We start from the raw sequence: 18727 nt of genomic DNA on the forward strand, positions 1-18727 counted from the left end.
TGCCACAGTAGGGAACTACAGAATCACTTTTTCATAATGTTTGCACAACCTATATGAAATCAACAGAAGATAATGAGAATGACTTAAAGCATTAGGGAATTGTCCTAAAATGTGGAAAATTTGGGAATAAAATCCTATAGGGTAGATGTGAGTGCTGGAGTCTGAGATGCTGGGCAATTGCATTTAAAAACAATGATTAAAACAACAGGTATTAGACACAAGCACCATCATCAGTTCTACAGTCTCTCTCTTCCTAAGTTAACACTACTCAGTTTTTACTTTGGCTGAAAATACTAAAACTTAAAACTCCATTTCTGTCAAACTAATAATTTGCTGAAAACAGTTCAGATCTAGTCCCTATACATTCCTCAAACCATATTAAGACATTGTGCAAATTGATGCTAACGGAAACATTTTAGTTACATGTCAAAAAGAACCACCACTTTATAACCAAATTCACTGAAGTCAATGGGATGCAACTTTTATTTTGACATTGACTATTTTAAAACACCCATATTGGCAAGTAGACAATGGCTGCGCTAACATATTAGTACTGGAAAAGTAATAATATTTTCTTATACTTACTGTTGATGCGAAGAGCAAACACTAGCAAGCTTTTCCAGCTCCTCACCACTCAGTTCTTTAGCTGAATTCCTCAGTGTTGTAACTGGACTAGGAACTGCTGTCTTCCATTTTCTTTCTAAATTAAATAAAAATAATTTTTACCCAAAGTATTATAAAAGTAGTATTTGTGTAACATAAAACATATACATGAAACTAATTAATGGAGAAGTATTGACAACTCTTCTGTGTATGCTCTACAATCTTGTTTCAGACTATGCAAAAAAGCGTTGTATTTTTTCACAACACACTTTATTTTCATCCCATCAGATTCACCAACCTAAACCAAAAATAGGCTCAAAACAACTGTGGATCAATCAAAGTTTCAATTAATAGACTAAACAATGGCAAACTATTTGCACTTTTTTCATGAAATGTGTGACAAGAAATCTAAAGCAGGAATACTTTTCTCGTAACAAGCTCAGAGAAATTCTGATATAAATGCTGGTTTTACTATGTAACATTTTTAAACTAGCAAAATGTATACTCTATTATTTAGAAATACAAAACAAATCAACTCTTTCTTCTACCAGTTTAGTTTAGCTTGTACTCACCCCACTGCTCCTGTATGGAAGAAAGATTTGCAAGCAGCTGCTCATGATACAGTCGTTCAAGCTGAATGAACTTCATTGCCTTCTCATCTGAATGGAAGGTTAAAGAAAAATGCACACATATATGGACATGTTATGATTTATTTATATTTGGCACCATATTTTAAAAGGGCAATCATTATGTACCTGAAATTTGACATAACTGAATCAAAATGAATAATGGTTAGCATCCAGATTTCTGTTCAAGGAAGAAAATAATAGCAGACATGAAAACAGCAATTAAGTAGTAAAGTAAGTTGAGAAAAGTTCCAAAAATGAAAATCCTATTCTCTTCAGCAGTTACCTCTTCCTGCATGCCTTAAGTCCAACAAAAGTTTTTCTAGAAAAGAAACGAGCAAAATGTTATTATGCTGACAACTCATATCAGGAACTGAAATCTCTGGGAAATGAAAAGCAAAACAATTATACAAATACCAGCATGTATCTTTCAAGAAATACAAGTATATGTCAATAACCATAACAAACTGCAAATATGGCTCCTTTCTACTGACCAGCTGGGACAGTACTTAAAAAATTTCACCAACTCAAAACTTTAAAAAAATACCCTCCCCCTTTTCAACCATTGTATACAACACTGTTGGACAGCTGAATTCACCTTTTGTCTTCTTTCTGAAGATTCTGCTTACTTTTCTTCCATATGAAGAACTCTTTCCCCTCCCTTAGGGTTATCAATATAGTCACAAAGGTATACTGATAGTTATATATTTTGTAATAGTCGAGACAATTCTAGTTCCATCAAGCCCGAGTTGTTAGTTGTGCTGTTTAAGGCTGTTTTGCCAGCTATTTGAAATTTAATTCTACAGTACAATGAGGATAGAAGTACAGTGAATGAGGTTCTTAGTAATACAGAAAAAATATTTTCCATTATTCATGCTAATTAAAATACTGGAGTAATTATTACAAAAATACAACCAGTACTTGTTATTCTTGTTAGCCTCATGCAACACATACATAGCATGGCTTATGAACAACAATATTAATGGAAAGAATATTCCCTGCCTTCAAGAAATCTGTTATTAGAAACAGAATTACAGATCAGAGAGAGAGCCTTAGAGGATCACAGCAACAAACCCTGAATTATTGTTAATATGAAGTTCTACACTGGATGAATTAAAATGCCTGTCATGGATAATTTATACAGTGCAACATGATCAAGTTCTTTATTGACCTCGGGAAACTGATGGTTGCAAGTACAGAGGAGATATCCTTCATAAATATGTATTATATAGTGGTGTTGAATTCCACACATCAGGTGTACACTGCATTAAAAATATTTCCTTTGATCAGCTTTAAATACAGTGCCCTTCGATTAAAGCAACTTCTATGAAAGAGAAACTGTCTTTCTATCATACTGTTGAATGCATTTAAAATTTACTGTATTTCCCCCTGCAGAGCCATAATTTACTACAGATTTTTTCCATGCCTTTAATTTGTGCTGTGTATTTTGGATTTTCTGATGGATGCTTTTGAATTAGGATGACCAAGACAGAAGTACAGTCTTCTAAGACAGATATATTGCTTTTATAATATTGCGACAGTTATTTCTCTGGTTTTGTACTACAGGCTAATATAATTTGGCTAGATTTCAAGGATATCTTTCCAGGTTTCTTATGCTTTATTATTTAACCATTACAATTGCCTATTTGCTGTATTTTGTTTGTAATAAATTACGTAATAAAGAAATAATCTGTATGCACAGATTCTGTAATTTATGATGCATCTTAGTGAATCACATATACCTTAAGGGCTTACCACTCTTGCCTCTTCTTTTTATACTCTGATCATTTTCCCTTAAAAGCAAACAGAGGAATACCCAGTCCACCTTTTCTAAAAACATAATTTCACTTTAAGGTTTAATATGATTACCCTCTCCCACAATTACTGAAATATATCAGAGTAATTAGCAGCAGTAATTAGCAAAAAGCTACTATAGCTTTTTGACCAAACTTATTTGTATTATCTAGGAACAAATCAAAATAAACTGGACCATTGAACTAGCTGTTCCCAGTAGCAATTACCCATATTTTCCTATGACAGTTTCTCAAACTACCTTGATATGATTTTGACTAATTAGCATTTGCCAAACAACATGTTGCTATTGTTTGCAGGTTGCTGATCTCCCTTAGCTCAGTGTGTTTGGTATTTTTATTCTAATCTAGACACTTGTAGTACATATTCTAATGAACTGTTGTGTTAACCTTGTTCTTACTATAACAGTGCCCTATTTGATACAATAGAATACGTACCCTATCTAGATTGGACATATTCCCAGTTACTAATACTTAGAACTGAATTTATCCTATAAAAACAGGCATTCTTTGAAGATATTTTCCTACTTCCTTGTTTGTGCACAACTACTAATGATTGCATCAGTACAGGTTTTGGAAGTGGATTTATTACTTAACTCATATTACAGCTGTCTGATTAAGGAGGACTTGCTAACATATTGTATATTCAGTCATGGGTAAATTACGGCTGTTTGCTTCCTTCTAACCCTGACCCACAACCTGTGAGTCAACAGTAAAGCATTTGTCTTTCATGTTTTATCATGCCAGATTATTTTAATATTGTGTAACAATTTCTACAAGTAAAAGGATACATTCCTCCTCTTGAAAATAGGTCTCAGCTATCTGCAAAAGTAAAAAAAAAAAAAAAAAAAATTAGTATTCTATAATTTTCATGCATGGTAAGGATATAATGTGAACTTTTTATCATAGTTTTAAACATCTGTTTTGCAGGTTCATATTTAGTTTGGGTAAAATATGAATGTTCAGACTAAATACATATATTCTTATTCTAGGAAAGATGTTTAAAAAGAATATCAAACAACAAAGAAATATTAAGTCCTCTCACACAAATGGATTTACCCAAATGTTAGATGGGTTTTATCTTGTTACAACAACAAAAAATTATTTCAGAAACTTTTTTAATGATCATATTAGACAGTTTTAAAATGACCTAGAAGTACTGTATTTATTGATATGAGTTGAAGAGTTTGAATTCTGTTATTGACCATTTTTTCCTTATGTTTGACCAAATTAAGATCATTGCTGAGCTCTCCCAAGCGTTACAGTGCAATGTGATAAAATGGAGAAATGGAGTTTTCCTGACTGATACGAAAAGAACAATCTTTGGATAAAAGACACTAAAAACATCACCTATCAAAGGATCAGAGACATACCAACAACCTTCCTGTTTATATCCTATTTACAATGAATAATTACAACAAATATTTCAAATTCTATGTATTTGAATTTATGTATTTCAAATACATAGAATTTGAAATATTTACGAGACGAATATTTGAAATTCATGAGATAAACATAAGAGGACTCAAGTTCTTAATTTTTTTCTGTATTGCTCCTAGTGCACCTGCAGAAGCCAGACAATACCATTGCAGCAGCCTGCTGCTACATCCTTTCCTGAAGCTGCTCTGCTGTGTTAAAAAGTTTTAAAGATCCTCTACCTCGTGTGTCTGTCCACTAGGCCTAACATCTTGATACAGCTGGTGAGTGAGCCAACTAGGCAAGACGCCCTGCTCGACCTGTTGTTTGTGAACAGAGAAGGACTGGTGGGTGATGTGATGGTTGGAGGCCGTCTGGGGCATAGTGATCGCAAAATTATGATAGAGTTTATGATTCTTGGAGAAGTATGGAGGGGGGGTCAGCAGAACTGCTACCTTCGACTTCCAGAGGGCAGACTTTGGCCTGTCTAGGAGCCTGGTTGACAGAGTCCCTTGGGAGGCAGTCCTGAAGGGCAAAGGAGTCCAGGAAGGCTGGACATTCTTCAAGAAGCAAATCTTAAAGGTGCAGGAGCAGGCCGTCCCCGTGTGCCGAAAGACGAGCTGGCAGGGGAGATCGGCCTGGCTGAACTGAGAGCTTCAGCTGGAACTCAGGAAAAAAGGAGAGTTTATGACCTTTGGAAGAAGGGGCCACCAACTCAGGAAGATGGATGAACAAGGATGTCGTGAGGTTCTGCAGGGAGAAAATCAGAAGGGCCAAAGCCCAACTGGAACTTAATGTGGCTACTGCTGTAAAAGACAACAAAAAATGTTTCTACAAAAAAAGTTTCTACAAATACATTAGCAACAAAAGGAGGGCTAAGGAGAATCTCCATCCTGTATTGGATGTGGGGGGAAACACAGTGAGAAAGGATGAGGACAAGGGTGAGGTACTTAATGCCTTCTTTGCCTCAGTCTTTAATAGTCAGACCAGTTGTTCTCGGTGTACCCAGCCCCCTGAGCTAGAAGACAGGGACGGGGAGCAGAATGAAGCACCCATAATCCAAGGAGAAATGCTTAGCTATCTGCTATACCACTTAGACACACACAAGTGTATGGAGAACACAAACATTCAGTCTCAAAATCTTTGGGGCATATCAATTTAGGCACTCATAATTTGAAGGGCTTAACAAGTGGGCACTTTTGTGAAAGTCTAATGATTGCTCAGAAAAGACAGCAACTTGATAGAGCAGTCTAGATTACAAATTGCATATTCTTCGCTCTCAGCTTTATTACTAACCACTACATCATTCTGAGCCCAGTACCTCCAAAAGAGAATTGGTAAGTGACTTCTAAGGTTCTTTATTTGCACATTTTTTCTGCTATCCACAGTAGTCTTCTAAGGATTTCTGGAGCTGCTAAAGCTCTGTATCTGTGTTTTATATATAAGTACTTCTTAGATGCCGTAACAAATGCTGAACAAATCACGTGAATTCCATTCAAGAGAGGAAAAAAATTACATCCTATTTTAATTGAATGTTAACCGTTAGAACAGCCCCTAATATCCCACAGCCTTTAAATATTTAATACAGGCTTCCCACTAACAATGCGGATTGTTAATACTCCGGAACATCTAACACAGCCTTTTATGTTACATTGAATTTTGTCACACAGAATAAAAAGAGAATGTGATAGAAGAGTATTTGCTAGATGGCATGAAAGAAAGTTACTGGCAGGCTGTATTAGCAATCTGAAAAAAAGACTGAAGATGACAGGTTAATTCACTGGAAAAGGAAAAAAAAATTCTTATAGACTCACTTTACATGAAAACATGAATGCTATCTTTAAAATCCTTTATTTTTTCCCCAGATTAAAAAATGTGCTATGATCCTTGTAAGTTCTGTTAGCTTTCTTTCAAACATTCCATTCAAAATGCTTGATATTTCTTAGGAAAAGAGAGCTGGTGTTTGGTCACATGTTTGAATCTGAAAATGCAGATTCTGTTCTCAGTTCTGTCACAGTTCCTGTTTGACTTTCAAAAGGTTGTTAGTTACCCTTAGGGTTTGGCTTCCTCATCTAAAAACCAGCAAACAGATTTGACCTCTATCATGTTTGATGGCACTCCTGAATGTTTGCAAAGCATTTTGAAGTTTTTGTCCTGTGTCGTTTTCCAAAACAGACCTTTGTACTGACTCGTGCATAACCACCAAATTCACTGTGGCTAAAAGTACAAATGGTTAACCCTAATGCTAAGTTTCAAATAAATTAAGGAATGATATCAAGTATCTTTACTCAACTACAGATTAAAAAAAAAATTAAAATTCTATTTCAAATGTAAATTATCTATAATTTGCAATGCTAAAGAGAAACCTCTTTCTCAAATATGATAGCTTATTTATATCAAAGAGAATACAAATGCAGGAGTGTCATCACAGTTTAGAAGTTTAAAATATCACAATCATCCAATTTTCCACAATAAAGATAATGCAACTAAGCCAAATGAGACATTGCATAGTATCTATATATATAGCCCATATTGGACACTATAGCCAAACAAAAAGTCTTCTAGTCCACTGTTAGTCTGACACAACTAAACTATAAACTAATATTGCATCAAGTCCCATCAACATATTCATCTTGCATCATAATCTGCAGAAAGAAAAACGTACTGGCCAGTTAGTAAAAAAGATTGCTTTTCAAATCACACAATATTTCCCTTGGTTTTGCAGGTGTGGCAACTGTGCTATAAAAAAGTATACACTAAGAAACCTTGAATCTTAGCATTCATGCATGAAATTCAGGCTAGAAAGAAGTCTGCAACAGTAAAAATAATTCCAGATTTAAAATGTTATTTAGACATCGGCTGTCTTGTGTCTATACCAGTGTCTTACAAACCATATTTAAGGTATATTGAAGAGCAATTTTCCTAAATCTTCCTGCCAAACTAGAATTTCATCATTTGGGGAATTAGAAAACCCATCTTTGAGAGTTTCCTTTAACTGCAGAATATAATTTCAAGGCAATTTATAATTTAACATATACTAGAAGACCTTAAGAGGAGATATTTGCCTTGACCACCTGTTATACATCAAAATACTCTGTCCAGATATGAATATAGGCATATGTTGAATTAATGCATTTTTTTCCTAATGAATAAAGGTCTCAAACAAAAACAAAATTGTGTGCAACACCCCAGAATCATAGGAAGTACCTGATGGAGACACAGGGGCAGTATCTTTGAATCCATCTGCTCAACCTCTTCACGAAGCAAAGAGAAAAGAGACTGCAACATTTGTTTTTGTTCTTTTTGGTGAAAGTTTTCATTTGCTTCAACAGCACCTTCAGCATGCACAGAATCTGTATCTTTAATAAGAGTATTTTCCTCCTTGATTGCTGTGGTTCCCACTGTAAGAACTCCTTTGAAAAGAACAAGTACTTAGGTTAGGATTCAAAAAATACATCAAGTTATTTTTTTAGGAAATTTCAATACAAAAGCTATGAATAAAAACCTAGTATCTTAAATAACATCCCTGCAAGTAAATAGAATACTTATAAATAAAAATAAAGTAGTCTTGTCAAAATTAGTTGTGATAAGTCTGTCTCAGTGTCAGCTCACCTACCTGAAAAAAACACAGTAACATACATCAGGTATTTTTGTACACTTCTAACTAAGACCTGACTTTAACTTGGGGCAAAAACCCCCCACTTAGTCTAAACTGTTCTACAGAGTTATTAATAAGAGACCAGGATGACTTAAAATAAAAAGTGTTGTGACTGGTGTTACAGTTTCAGGTAAAAAATCAATACTTAGATCCAAGTGGACAAACTTCTATGTTAAGACTGAATTGTCTTACATACAATACAGCAGAGACAGAAAGCAGGGTTGTTTGCAAGACAGTTTTGCTCAAAAAGGCGAGGAGAGTGCGAATGAGGTTCTCTGTCTCTTCACTCCTGCCAAGGACCTTGTACGGGAAGATGTCCCAGGGAAGGAAGGACAATTTGACCTGTTCTTCAAATGATAACACAGTGGCTCCTCACAGTGACAACAGGATCTTAAAGGATAGAAAGAAGCAGATGATGATGGTGGGGGATTCTATTGTGGGGGACAGATGTCCAGGGGGACTGTCCTGCTGAGTGAAAAGGAAGACCCCCCCTAGATAATTGGACAGTTCAATTGAGAGTCCAGGGAATGAGCCAGTAGTGGTGATCTATGTTGGTAACAATGACACAAGGATGTGTAAACTGAATTTAGCCTCCAGAACTTCTTGCTAGGCAGAAAACTAGGTTCTCCATGGCACGTTCCCTGGCAGTCCACTGTTGCCTGTCTCCAATTTTACAGAAGTCAAAAAAGTCAGACATGCAGGTGGAGGACTGGCAACATATATGAAGGATAACGTAAAGCATAACAATATAAAAATATTGCAGGAAAAACTTTCTGGGTGCAAATCCCACATTTTATTGTTAGAAATACAATATTTGTAGTATATTGCTGATCATGAATATGATAGTTGTCAGGAAATGTTAAATGAGATTAGGCAAGAAGTGTAGAGCAGGCAGTAGTAGTGGGAGAAACCAACTACCCATATACAGACTGGAGCACTTTCTCACGAAGATGAGAGAATAAAAGGAATAAATGACGTCTTCCTATAACACACAGGCTTAGGAGTAACCACAAAACTACAGCTTACTCCACCAATTAACGAACATTCTTTTTTTCATAAACCAACATTGAATTTGATACATTTACATAGGACTGAACTTTTAAAAAAATAATCCCATAATTTTTTTAAACAATTTAGAGAATTTGGCCACTGAAATGCACACAAACTTTTATAAACTCAAGTTATGATGAGTATGTTATTCTTCCCCAGCTACACCCATTTGCTGAAAATCACATTATCATTTAAAAGCAAGACAGGTGGGGGCACTGTTTCAAGTAACCATCACACTGTTTCTACAGCTTGGGCCCAAAACTGAACACAGTACTCGAGGTGCTGCCTCACCAGTGCCAAGCACAGGGGCACTATCACCTCCCTGGTCCTGCTGGCCACACTAGTCCTGATACAAGCCAGGATTGGCCTTCTTGGCCACCTGAGCACACTGCTGGCTCATGTTCAGGCGGCTGTCAACCAACACCCCCAGGTCCTTTTCTGCCAGACAGCTCTCCAGCCACTCCTCCCCCAGCCTGTAGCACTGCATGGGGTTGTTGTGACCCAAGTGCAGGACCCAGCACTGAGCCTTGTTGAATCTCATACAGTTGGCCCCGGCACAACGATCCAGCCTGTCCAGGTCCCTCTGTAGGGCCTGCTTTTCCAGCATTTATTTGGGCTTGCTGTGCACCAAAAGCAACAAGAGACATAACTAGATGCAAGATACAAACCAGGAAGTACTTTTAGAGATGGAATTAAGGCTGTCTTTAAAGTATAGCTTTCTGTTCAGCACATGATCATGACACCAGAAAAGAGGGTCCACATGTTCTGGCAAACCTTTTCTCTCAGAAAAAGAAACCCAACCAATGAACCAACCAAACCACATCACTTCAAATTGCATTTTATTAGGCAGTTAATAATCACCTGTCATATCAAAATATGAACATTGACTAAAACATGCTCAACACCAACTATCATGAAAAACCTTCATTTTAATGTTACTGTGGTACTGTTGTTAACACATAGTTTATAAACTGCGTATTATTCCTACATATAGTTGAGCTGTCACTCACTCAGAATCAAATTCTGCCCTCAAATTACTCCCCTGATTTTGAAGTAAGGCCTTACAGCCATTCAGGTTAATTCTACCTTGTTCTCTTTTAAACACAAGACAGCATTTGTGCCTTAGTAGCACTATAACCAAGAACTTTTCTTGATGCTGTAACACTTACTAATGTGTGCTGGTTTTGGGTGGGATAGAGTTAATTTTCTTCATAGTAGCTAGTATGGGGCTGTGTTTTGGATTTGTGCTGAAAATGGTGTTGATACTACAGGGGTGTTTTTGTTATTGCTGAGCAGTGCTTACACAGAGTCAAGGCCTTTTCTGCTTCTCACACCACCCCACCAGCGAGGAGGCTGGGGGTGCACAAGAAGCTGGGAGGGGACACAGCCAGGACAGCTGACTCCAGATGACCAAAGGCACATTGCACACCATATGACGTCATGCTCAGCATATACAGCTGGGGAAAGAAGGAAGGAGGGGGACATTCGGAGGGATGGCATTTTGTCTTCCCAAGTAACCGTTACACATGATGGAGCCCTGCTTTCCTGGAGATGGCTGAACACTCCCCGCCCATGGGAAGTAGTGAATGAATTCCTTGTTTGGCTTTGCTTGCATGTACGGCTTTTGCTTTACCTATTAAACTGTCTTTGTCTCAACCCTCAAGTTTTCTCATTTTTACCCTTCTGATTCTCTCCCCTATCCCACCTGGGGGGGAGTGAGCAAGCAGCTGTGTGGTGCTTAGTTGCCGGCTGGGGTTTAAACCACAACATAATGTTATTTCATCATAAAGGTGTTACAGGCTACGATCCCTATTTTTTTTTTTCCCATGTTCTTGAAAAGGGCACACAACGCTGCTTTTTCCTGTAATCAATCAATCTTACTGTCCAAAGCAGATTATTTTTTTTACTAAAGACTGGTATCTTACATATATTTCTGATATTTTAAGAAGCAAGGATTAAGTTTTTTCGTTTTGCAAAGCATCGATATTTACTCCATACATTGATATTTGTTTCCATACTGGAATGAAACCAAAGCCTTTATAACAATAAATGTGAAAAAACACAGAAGATACCAACTCTCCGTGGCCAGAGCACTCACTAGGAACGTGGCAGAGAGCTGGGTTCAGGTTTCTGCTCTGCCACATTCAGAGATTTCAACTGACATCTATGCCCAGTTGGGTGTGCCAATGTTTCCGAAGACATGGGGAGAAGCAAACTTTCTCAAAATTTCCCTCAGAGTTCACAGCAGCAGCCCCATGTTTGCAAAAAGATCCAATTTTGACAGACCTTGTCAATAAAAATGACAAATGTAATTTTTATATTTCAATTCCTATTTTCAATATGTCTCACCTTTTTTTGTTTTGTCAGTACTACAAGTATATGGAATTAAGATGCTCTTGCCACCTGCCTGAGAATGAATCAGAGGTACAAGTATGAGGCATTTGCTATCAAAATAAAATTATGGATATTGTCCTATGTTTTTTAATTGAATTTTAATTTTCACATTCAGTAGCATTAGCTTAAGTCACCAGTAACAGAAGTTTCTAGTACAGAAAACATATGGTAATCTCTTTTTTTAAACATTCTTTGGTACTCAATACCAGAAAGCTGGTTCAGACTGATTCATTCATGAGCTACTTAAAAAAAAGACCAGCAAGTATTTAAAAAAATATTTCATTTTTAAGAGAAGAGATTTTAAGACAGGAGTGTTAGCAGTAAAGATATAACTCTTAACTGAGCAAGCTCAAAAATCTTGTTTAGTGCAGCACAGAACCCTAAATAAAATAACATTGCTTACATTTTCATATAATTTGACTACTTTATATTCATATATTTCATTTGCTGTAACACCAATCCATCCCAACTACTCCACTTTCTTCCCCACCTTCAAGCTGCTTGAAGAAGTAAGTTGAATAATTTACAGGAAAAGCATATGTTGCAGAATTTAACTTGGGGAAAAATGATTAAGTGCAAGTTACCATGCTATACTACATTAAGGAATTACACACTGTGATTTTACAATATTAAGCTACTAGTTATGCCAGGACGGATCTCTTGGAAAAAGATGAAATTATTTTCAGAGAACAGGGATAATTTGAAGTCCACATTTACAAAAATATATTGAAGCAGATGACACTTCATGAATCACACTCTCTACTGCACTAAAGTTAGTATGATTCATTACAAGGAATCCAAGTATGAATAATCACCAAAGTTTAAATTTGTCAATTTAAATTCATATCACTTCTTTGATGACCGGTGTCCTCCTTAAACAGATATAATCATAGTCTATTCAAAACTATTATTAGTATACAAAAAGAATGTGAGAGAAATTTGGGATCTGGAAGCTGTATCCTGGTCAGTTCACTCTAATACATCTACGGCAGCATCAAGACAGCTAAAAGGAGGTGCTTCTTCAAACAATGCATAGGTGAAATCTTGGAACTACTCACTCCAGGACACCAAAATGGACTCAAAAAACAACTGCAAGTCTGGTAACAAATTCACTGTAAGCTATTACAGTCCATCAATTCCCACTTGGGGAAATCCTGAATGGATAATTGATGATGGCAAGAACACATGAACAAATCACTACCTCTTTGTCTTGTCCTACTCTTACCTACCCATCCTCTATTGGCCACTGTCAGGGGAAGGATATTAAACTAGGTGAATCTTCAACCAGATATAGTGATTCTTAATCTCGCATTCCAGTCTACTGATTCTAAGAGATAGGATAATTCTAGCTCCAACACATTCCAAGCATATACAGAAACATAATAATCAAATCCTTATAACTGTTTATGCTTTATAAGCAAATATATAGAGGGTTTCAAACACATTGCAAGTGTGAGTACTCGCTTTCTTCTAAAGTAAAAACATATGTCCAGAGCAGAAGATTGGCTTCTCTAATGATCACCAATCTTCTGCCAAGCAAGTCCCAAATAAATAAAATGTAGTTTTCCATATTCCAGGTTCATTGCTTTAGTCACTAGCAAGAGAAAGTATATGAACAACATGCTTTTTAAGTCAAATGTTATCTTTCCAAAATGGCAACATTTAACAGCAACCCTAATGGGTTTGCTTACAGGAAAAGAGAAGATTCATAAATCTCTTCTTTAGCTATGAGTCAAAGTAACTCGTCCATGATTTCTCAACAGTTAAAAATCGAAATTAAAAAAATATCACCATAACACATGCCATGCAAGTATTTAGTTTGTGATTCCAGCTTGTTTGTGTGGCGATCTGCTGTCACCCACTCAGGGATCTTCCACTCCAGTTCGATTTTTCTCTCCTGTCTCTCTGAGTTGGTATAAAGACAAGAAAGCTAGTTTGGTCCTTTTATGTGGAGGGATACTCAGGAATTGTTTAAAATAGCTGGTGTTAAAAATTAAATGGAAGATTCTTTACTTTAGTAAAGACATTTGCAACATCAAGAAATTGTGACACATTCACTGCGTTGTGTGAAAACAGGAGAACCATCACGTGAGAGTATCTAAAAAGCTAAAAGTAAATTGGCCCATAATCAATGGGAGATATAATGTAATTTTATATTTTGATCTTCCTTCTATAACAGTCAAGGTTCTTTATTAATAAAGTAGTAAGAGTTTGGTCATAGGAATTCAACAAAACTCTCTTAAGAGTTTTGCAGGCAGGATGTTCTCTCTTGTGGTATTATACATCTCCAGATTTTTCCATGAAATTTTCTATGTTTCAGATTTCTGCTTTTTGCCTTGGTACTGCCATCTACTGTGCACAGCTTGTTTTGTGGTACTTCTACATCAGTTGATTACGTTTATCAGCAAGAATACAAACTAATGGAGAGAGAATACAAGCAAAGTTTAACTTTCGGTGTTTGGGTGAATTTCTCCTTTTCTTCCTCTCATTGTGCTTCAGATACCTCTGTCCACAAGTCTGTATCACATTTCATCAACTTGTTTTTTGTTATTCCCGTCATACAGACGACTGGTTCTCAATTACTTCTGCCAGTCTCTTGTTTTAATGAAGTATTTTCTTCGATTTTTAAACATTAAATCTACAGTTGAAATATATACTTAATGACTTTCTGCATCCTTTAATGAGAACTCATTCTCCCTATAATGACAGATTTCAGGATCCTCTTATCTCTACTAGAAAATATGATTTTTCTCATCTAGATTTTACCTATACATAGAAGATATGGAAGACAAGGCTTCCTTCCTTTCCCTTCTTTAGCTATTTTATAATCCTTTAAGATCATCAGCAGTTTTCAGATTTGGCCATAAAAGACTTGCCATTTGGCAGGAAAACTGTATTTTAAAATGATTTATTTTTGGTAGCCAAATTCCCCATCTTCTCAGCCTTTCAATGAAAAAAAAAAAATGCATGGAAAAAAAGCAGGCATGATTCAGTTGTTCCAACTAACTTTCAAAGATACCTATATGATGAAACACACCATTAATATATTTGCAGCACTGACACACGTAAGTTTTAAAATTTATGGCAAAAAACCTAATATAACAACACATTGTGCTGATGCAGAGAAATCCTACTCATTCAAAAAGGTAAGAAGCATGTCAAATAAAGAACATGGAATAAACATTTACATTTTCCATATCCAATTCATATCCAAAGATCTAAGAGAGAAGTAACGTAAAAAATTGGTAGAAATACATTTTTTTAATAGCTCATTACCCAAAATGCATATCCTAGAACTATCTATTCAGCTTTGAAAACTGTAAGTAAATTTTGACAACAGCAGGCCAAGATCAAGTTATTTGGTACTCATACCAAGATTTCAAGTCTTGACACTGGATCAAGACATCAAAATCTTGCACTCGAGCACGATGTTCAGATGAAAAAAACCACATTGCCTGAATTTCTGGCTACTCTGATTTGGAAGTCAGCCCAATTTCCATACTGAAACTCTGCACCTCCCTCTACTCATGCTTCCTTGATATGTTCCATTGCTACATGGCCAATGTTTAAATACAGAAGGTGAGAACATCTAGAGTTGAATCTGATTTAGGACTATTAACAGTTCTGGGGGAAGGAAAAAAAAAAAAAACAAACAAACCAAAAAAAACCAACCAACCAACCTTTAGTGAAATTTTAAAAGTAATTAGTATGACAACTAAAGTATATCTTTCTTATTAGTTCACAGATTAGAACTACAGTGTTATTATTTTAAGTAAACAGAACAAAACCATTTTTTTTTATGAAGTACCTTTAGATTTTTTACTGGAGCTTCTTCTGCTTCTTGGACTTCTTTTTCCACCTGGCTGTTTTTCTGTCGTAGGCTTTTCCTCCAGCTGTGGGTCCATATGGACATTTACAGATCTCCTCTCAGTCTCACTTTCCTTACAGCTTGGGGTACAGTCTTCACTGTCCATATTCTCATTATTATTGATGCTGTCCTGCTCACCTTTATCCTGTCGTCCCATAGCAATGCTGCTACTGGTCAGAACCTCATTCCCATCATTGTCAAGTTGATTTTCATTTTCATCAGCTGAAGAAACCAAATGAGATGCCAAACTTTCCACCCTATAGTCAGCAGGAAGAATGTCCTTTGAGTCTATTTGTAGATCACTTGCTGGAAATTCTCTGTCATCCATTAGAGCGTTACTTGTTGAACCACTTAATCTCCCTCCAAATATTTTTAGACCTAAAATATAAAACCAGAAGAAGCATTTATAATACGTATATTATAATGGATAAATAACCTCGTACTTAATGCCAGCCAATAAAGAATCACGTTAGCCAAGTGACACAGTTTAAAAGTATGCGGAAATTCTTTCAAACAGTAATACATTGCCCCATTGTAAATCTTAAAGCAAAGCATATTTACATACAAAAAACAATCTATAAACTTATATTTTTATCCAATTATGATCAGTTCAAGTTACCTGACCAATGGCACAGCCAATCTTTACAGCAGTGCTCACAGTGTTACAGCTGAGGTAACAAGAAAAACAAAAAGATAAACAGAAGCCACCCCCACCACCCCCCTTTAAATCCATGTCTAAAACAAAAGCATTCTTGTCACATAAGATCATAGTTTGCCTGAAATAAAAATAAAGCAGGGAGGAATAAAAACAGAATAACTTTTAATTCTGTCAGTGATGGTATCACATCAATATGCAGATCAATTAACTCTGTTACAAGAATTAGATGCAAGTAGAACCTGTTTATTGACTCGGATTGTCACTTTATTTTCAAGAAAACATTCAACATGTCTTCAGTATGCACAGAAGCAGATGGTTTGTTAATAAAAACACCTAATCCCCCACCTACTCTCAGCAGGGGTCAATTTTCCCTTTTTGTGAACATGCAGCTCTAATCAATGCCGCAATTAGATGCATACTCACAGGAAAAAAAGGATAACTCTTAGCAGCAGAGTTCCATGGTACTTATACAGGACTGTTATTGATTCAGTTCCTATCTTCAGCTTTTAGAAGCACGGCAATACTGCTGCTTTAACTTAGCAACTATATAGATGAAATACAGCTCCATTATATACATCTCATATGGATTTAGCTCACATATTTTAAATAGTGAAGCCAAAAATCAGCAAGCAATCCTGTATTACAGAAGAGCTTAGACAAGCCTCCTACAGTAGCTTCCTATCCTTTCCTTTAAATGAAAAGGCATTTTAGGAAACCCGTCTTCACCAGGCTTTTTTCAGTCTTATGTCCTGGTACATACAACTGAAATACACATTTGCTAAATATGCAAGCTAATGTTTCATTTTACTTGCTAGAAGAATTCAAATTGCAGTAAAATGGATAAAAATGCCATATAGAATAAGTAGGTTTTCCTTTGTACACAGAAACATACTTCTGTTAAAGATTATTAAAAAGATTTTCCCAAAATTATTCTTCTACAACATTTGTAGTTGCTAAAAGGCCTGGAAAAAAAAAAAAAAAGTCACTCCTATCTTACAGAAGGACAGGAAGGAGGATTCAGGGAGCTACAGGCTGCTCAGCCTCACCTCAGTCCCTGGAAGGTGATATAGCAAGTAATCCTAGAAACCATTTTCAAACATATGAAGGACAAGAAGGTCATCAAGAGTAGTCAGTGTGGATTTATGATGGGTAAATAGTGCTTAACCGATCTGACAGGCTTCTACAAAAACGTGACTGGCTCAGCAGAGGAGCGGAGAACAATGGATGCTGGTTACCTTGACTTTGGTAAGGCTTTTGACAGTCTCCACTAACATCCTCACAGGCAAGCATACAAAGTACAGCCTAGATAAAAAGACCATGAGGAGTTCCAGGGAAACATGTAGAGGGCGACAAGCCACCACCAGCCGGGCAACACAAAAGCAAAAGTCAGCACCAACTAGGACAACTCCATCTCTGCTTCCAACCTGAAGAACTTGTTAACCATTTCCAGCCATACCAGTCTAACAAAAAATACTGCCTATCGTGTAACATATAAGCTGTACCAGGGGAGGTGTAGACTGGACATTAGGAAGCATTTCTTTACTGAGAGGGTGCTCAAACACTGGAACAGGCTTCTTAGAGAGGTGGTCAATGCCCCAAGCTTGTCAGTGTTTAAGACGCATTTGGACCATCCCCTTAACAACATGCTTAACTTGGTCAGCCCTGAACTGGTCAGGCAGTTGGACTACATGATCACTGTAGGTCCTTTCCAGCTGAAACAGTCCATTCTATTTTATTCTAGAAGAATAATGTAATAATTGTACACTAGAGACGCAAGTGGTATTTTCCTTTCGTAACCAAATAAGAGAATTGGCTTTCCTTGAGCACCAGAAAGACAAAGAAGGGAACGTTAGAGGAGATACGTATCTGGAGAATGCATCTGTTCATTAGAAGGGTGCTCCTTAATCAAGCCCTTTTCTCTCAGAGTTAAACACGAAATGAAAGCTTAAAAGGAGGACAGAACTTTAATCAGACCAGCAAGAATCGGAACTAGAAGATATTCTTTACAGACACCCACATTACAGTTATGTTGATTTATTGATGGTAACTGTTTTAAAGCATTAAAAAAAAAAAATCCCAAACACCATGTTAAACGTTAAAGGTTCACTTCTTACTCTTCCTAGCATATGAAATAATAACTAGTGCTGCCCTCCCCAGCTCATAGATTAAATGATACAGCAAACAAAAGAGGTTGAAGTAAATTACCCAAAGCCAATGAAGAATTAGTTTTAACAGCAATAGTCAAAAATCAGGATGTCCTACCACCACTCTCTTGCTTCTATCAGCAGACAACAGTTTACCCTTTCAACAGCTATCACAGGGAAACAGAAACATGAATGCATTTCAACAAGGTGTTTCCTATTAGATTGTGCAAAATGAGGAAAAGATGGTTTTGACAAGTGACATTTTCTATAGAGGAAGCTAACATTTTGATAGAAAATATTAACTCATTTCCTTTTAACATGTGGTTAAAACAATAGTCCCTCTCTATCTGAGAGGCTGGAAAGCTTCTGCAGCTAGTGCAGATCAACATTTCTTGGTTTATTGTTTGAAACTCAGTATTTCTCCAAATAAAAGTAGCCCTGAAATATCTATTCCTTTCTACAACCCTTATAACTCCTTAGAGAATGAAAATCCAAAAAA

At 36.4% G+C, this 18727-nt stretch overlaps 1 protein-coding gene across 6 annotated transcripts in view; it reads right to left on the reverse strand.

Annotated features, from left to right (window-relative positions):
* The window catches only part of CNST (consortin, connexin sorting protein), a 52679-nt gene that overhangs the window by 22523 nt on the left and 11429 nt on the right, over positions 1–18727 (reverse strand). For all 6 annotated transcript variants that reach the window (XM_087774905.1, XM_087774907.1, XM_087774906.1 and 3 more), the window contains 5 exons: positions 15367–15804; positions 7664–7869; positions 3832–3862; positions 1176–1262; positions 586–700 (listed from right to left, as the gene is read on the reverse strand). In XM_087774905.1, coding sequence (XP_087631031.1) covers positions 586–700; positions 1176–1262; positions 3832–3862; positions 7664–7869; positions 15367–15754 — 827 coding nt within the window. In that variant the 5' untranslated portion in view covers positions 15755–15804. The remainder of the gene's footprint in view (positions 1–585; positions 701–1175; positions 1263–3831; positions 3863–7663; positions 7870–15366; positions 15805–18727) is intronic.

Source organism: Nipponia nippon, unplaced genomic scaffold (assembly GCF_047370975.1).
Source record: "Nipponia nippon isolate SJK-2023a ecotype South Korea unplaced genomic scaffold, ASM4737097v1 scaffold_4, whole genome shotgun sequence".
Lineage (NCBI taxonomy): Eukaryota > Metazoa > Chordata > Aves > Pelecaniformes > Threskiornithidae > Nipponia > Nipponia nippon.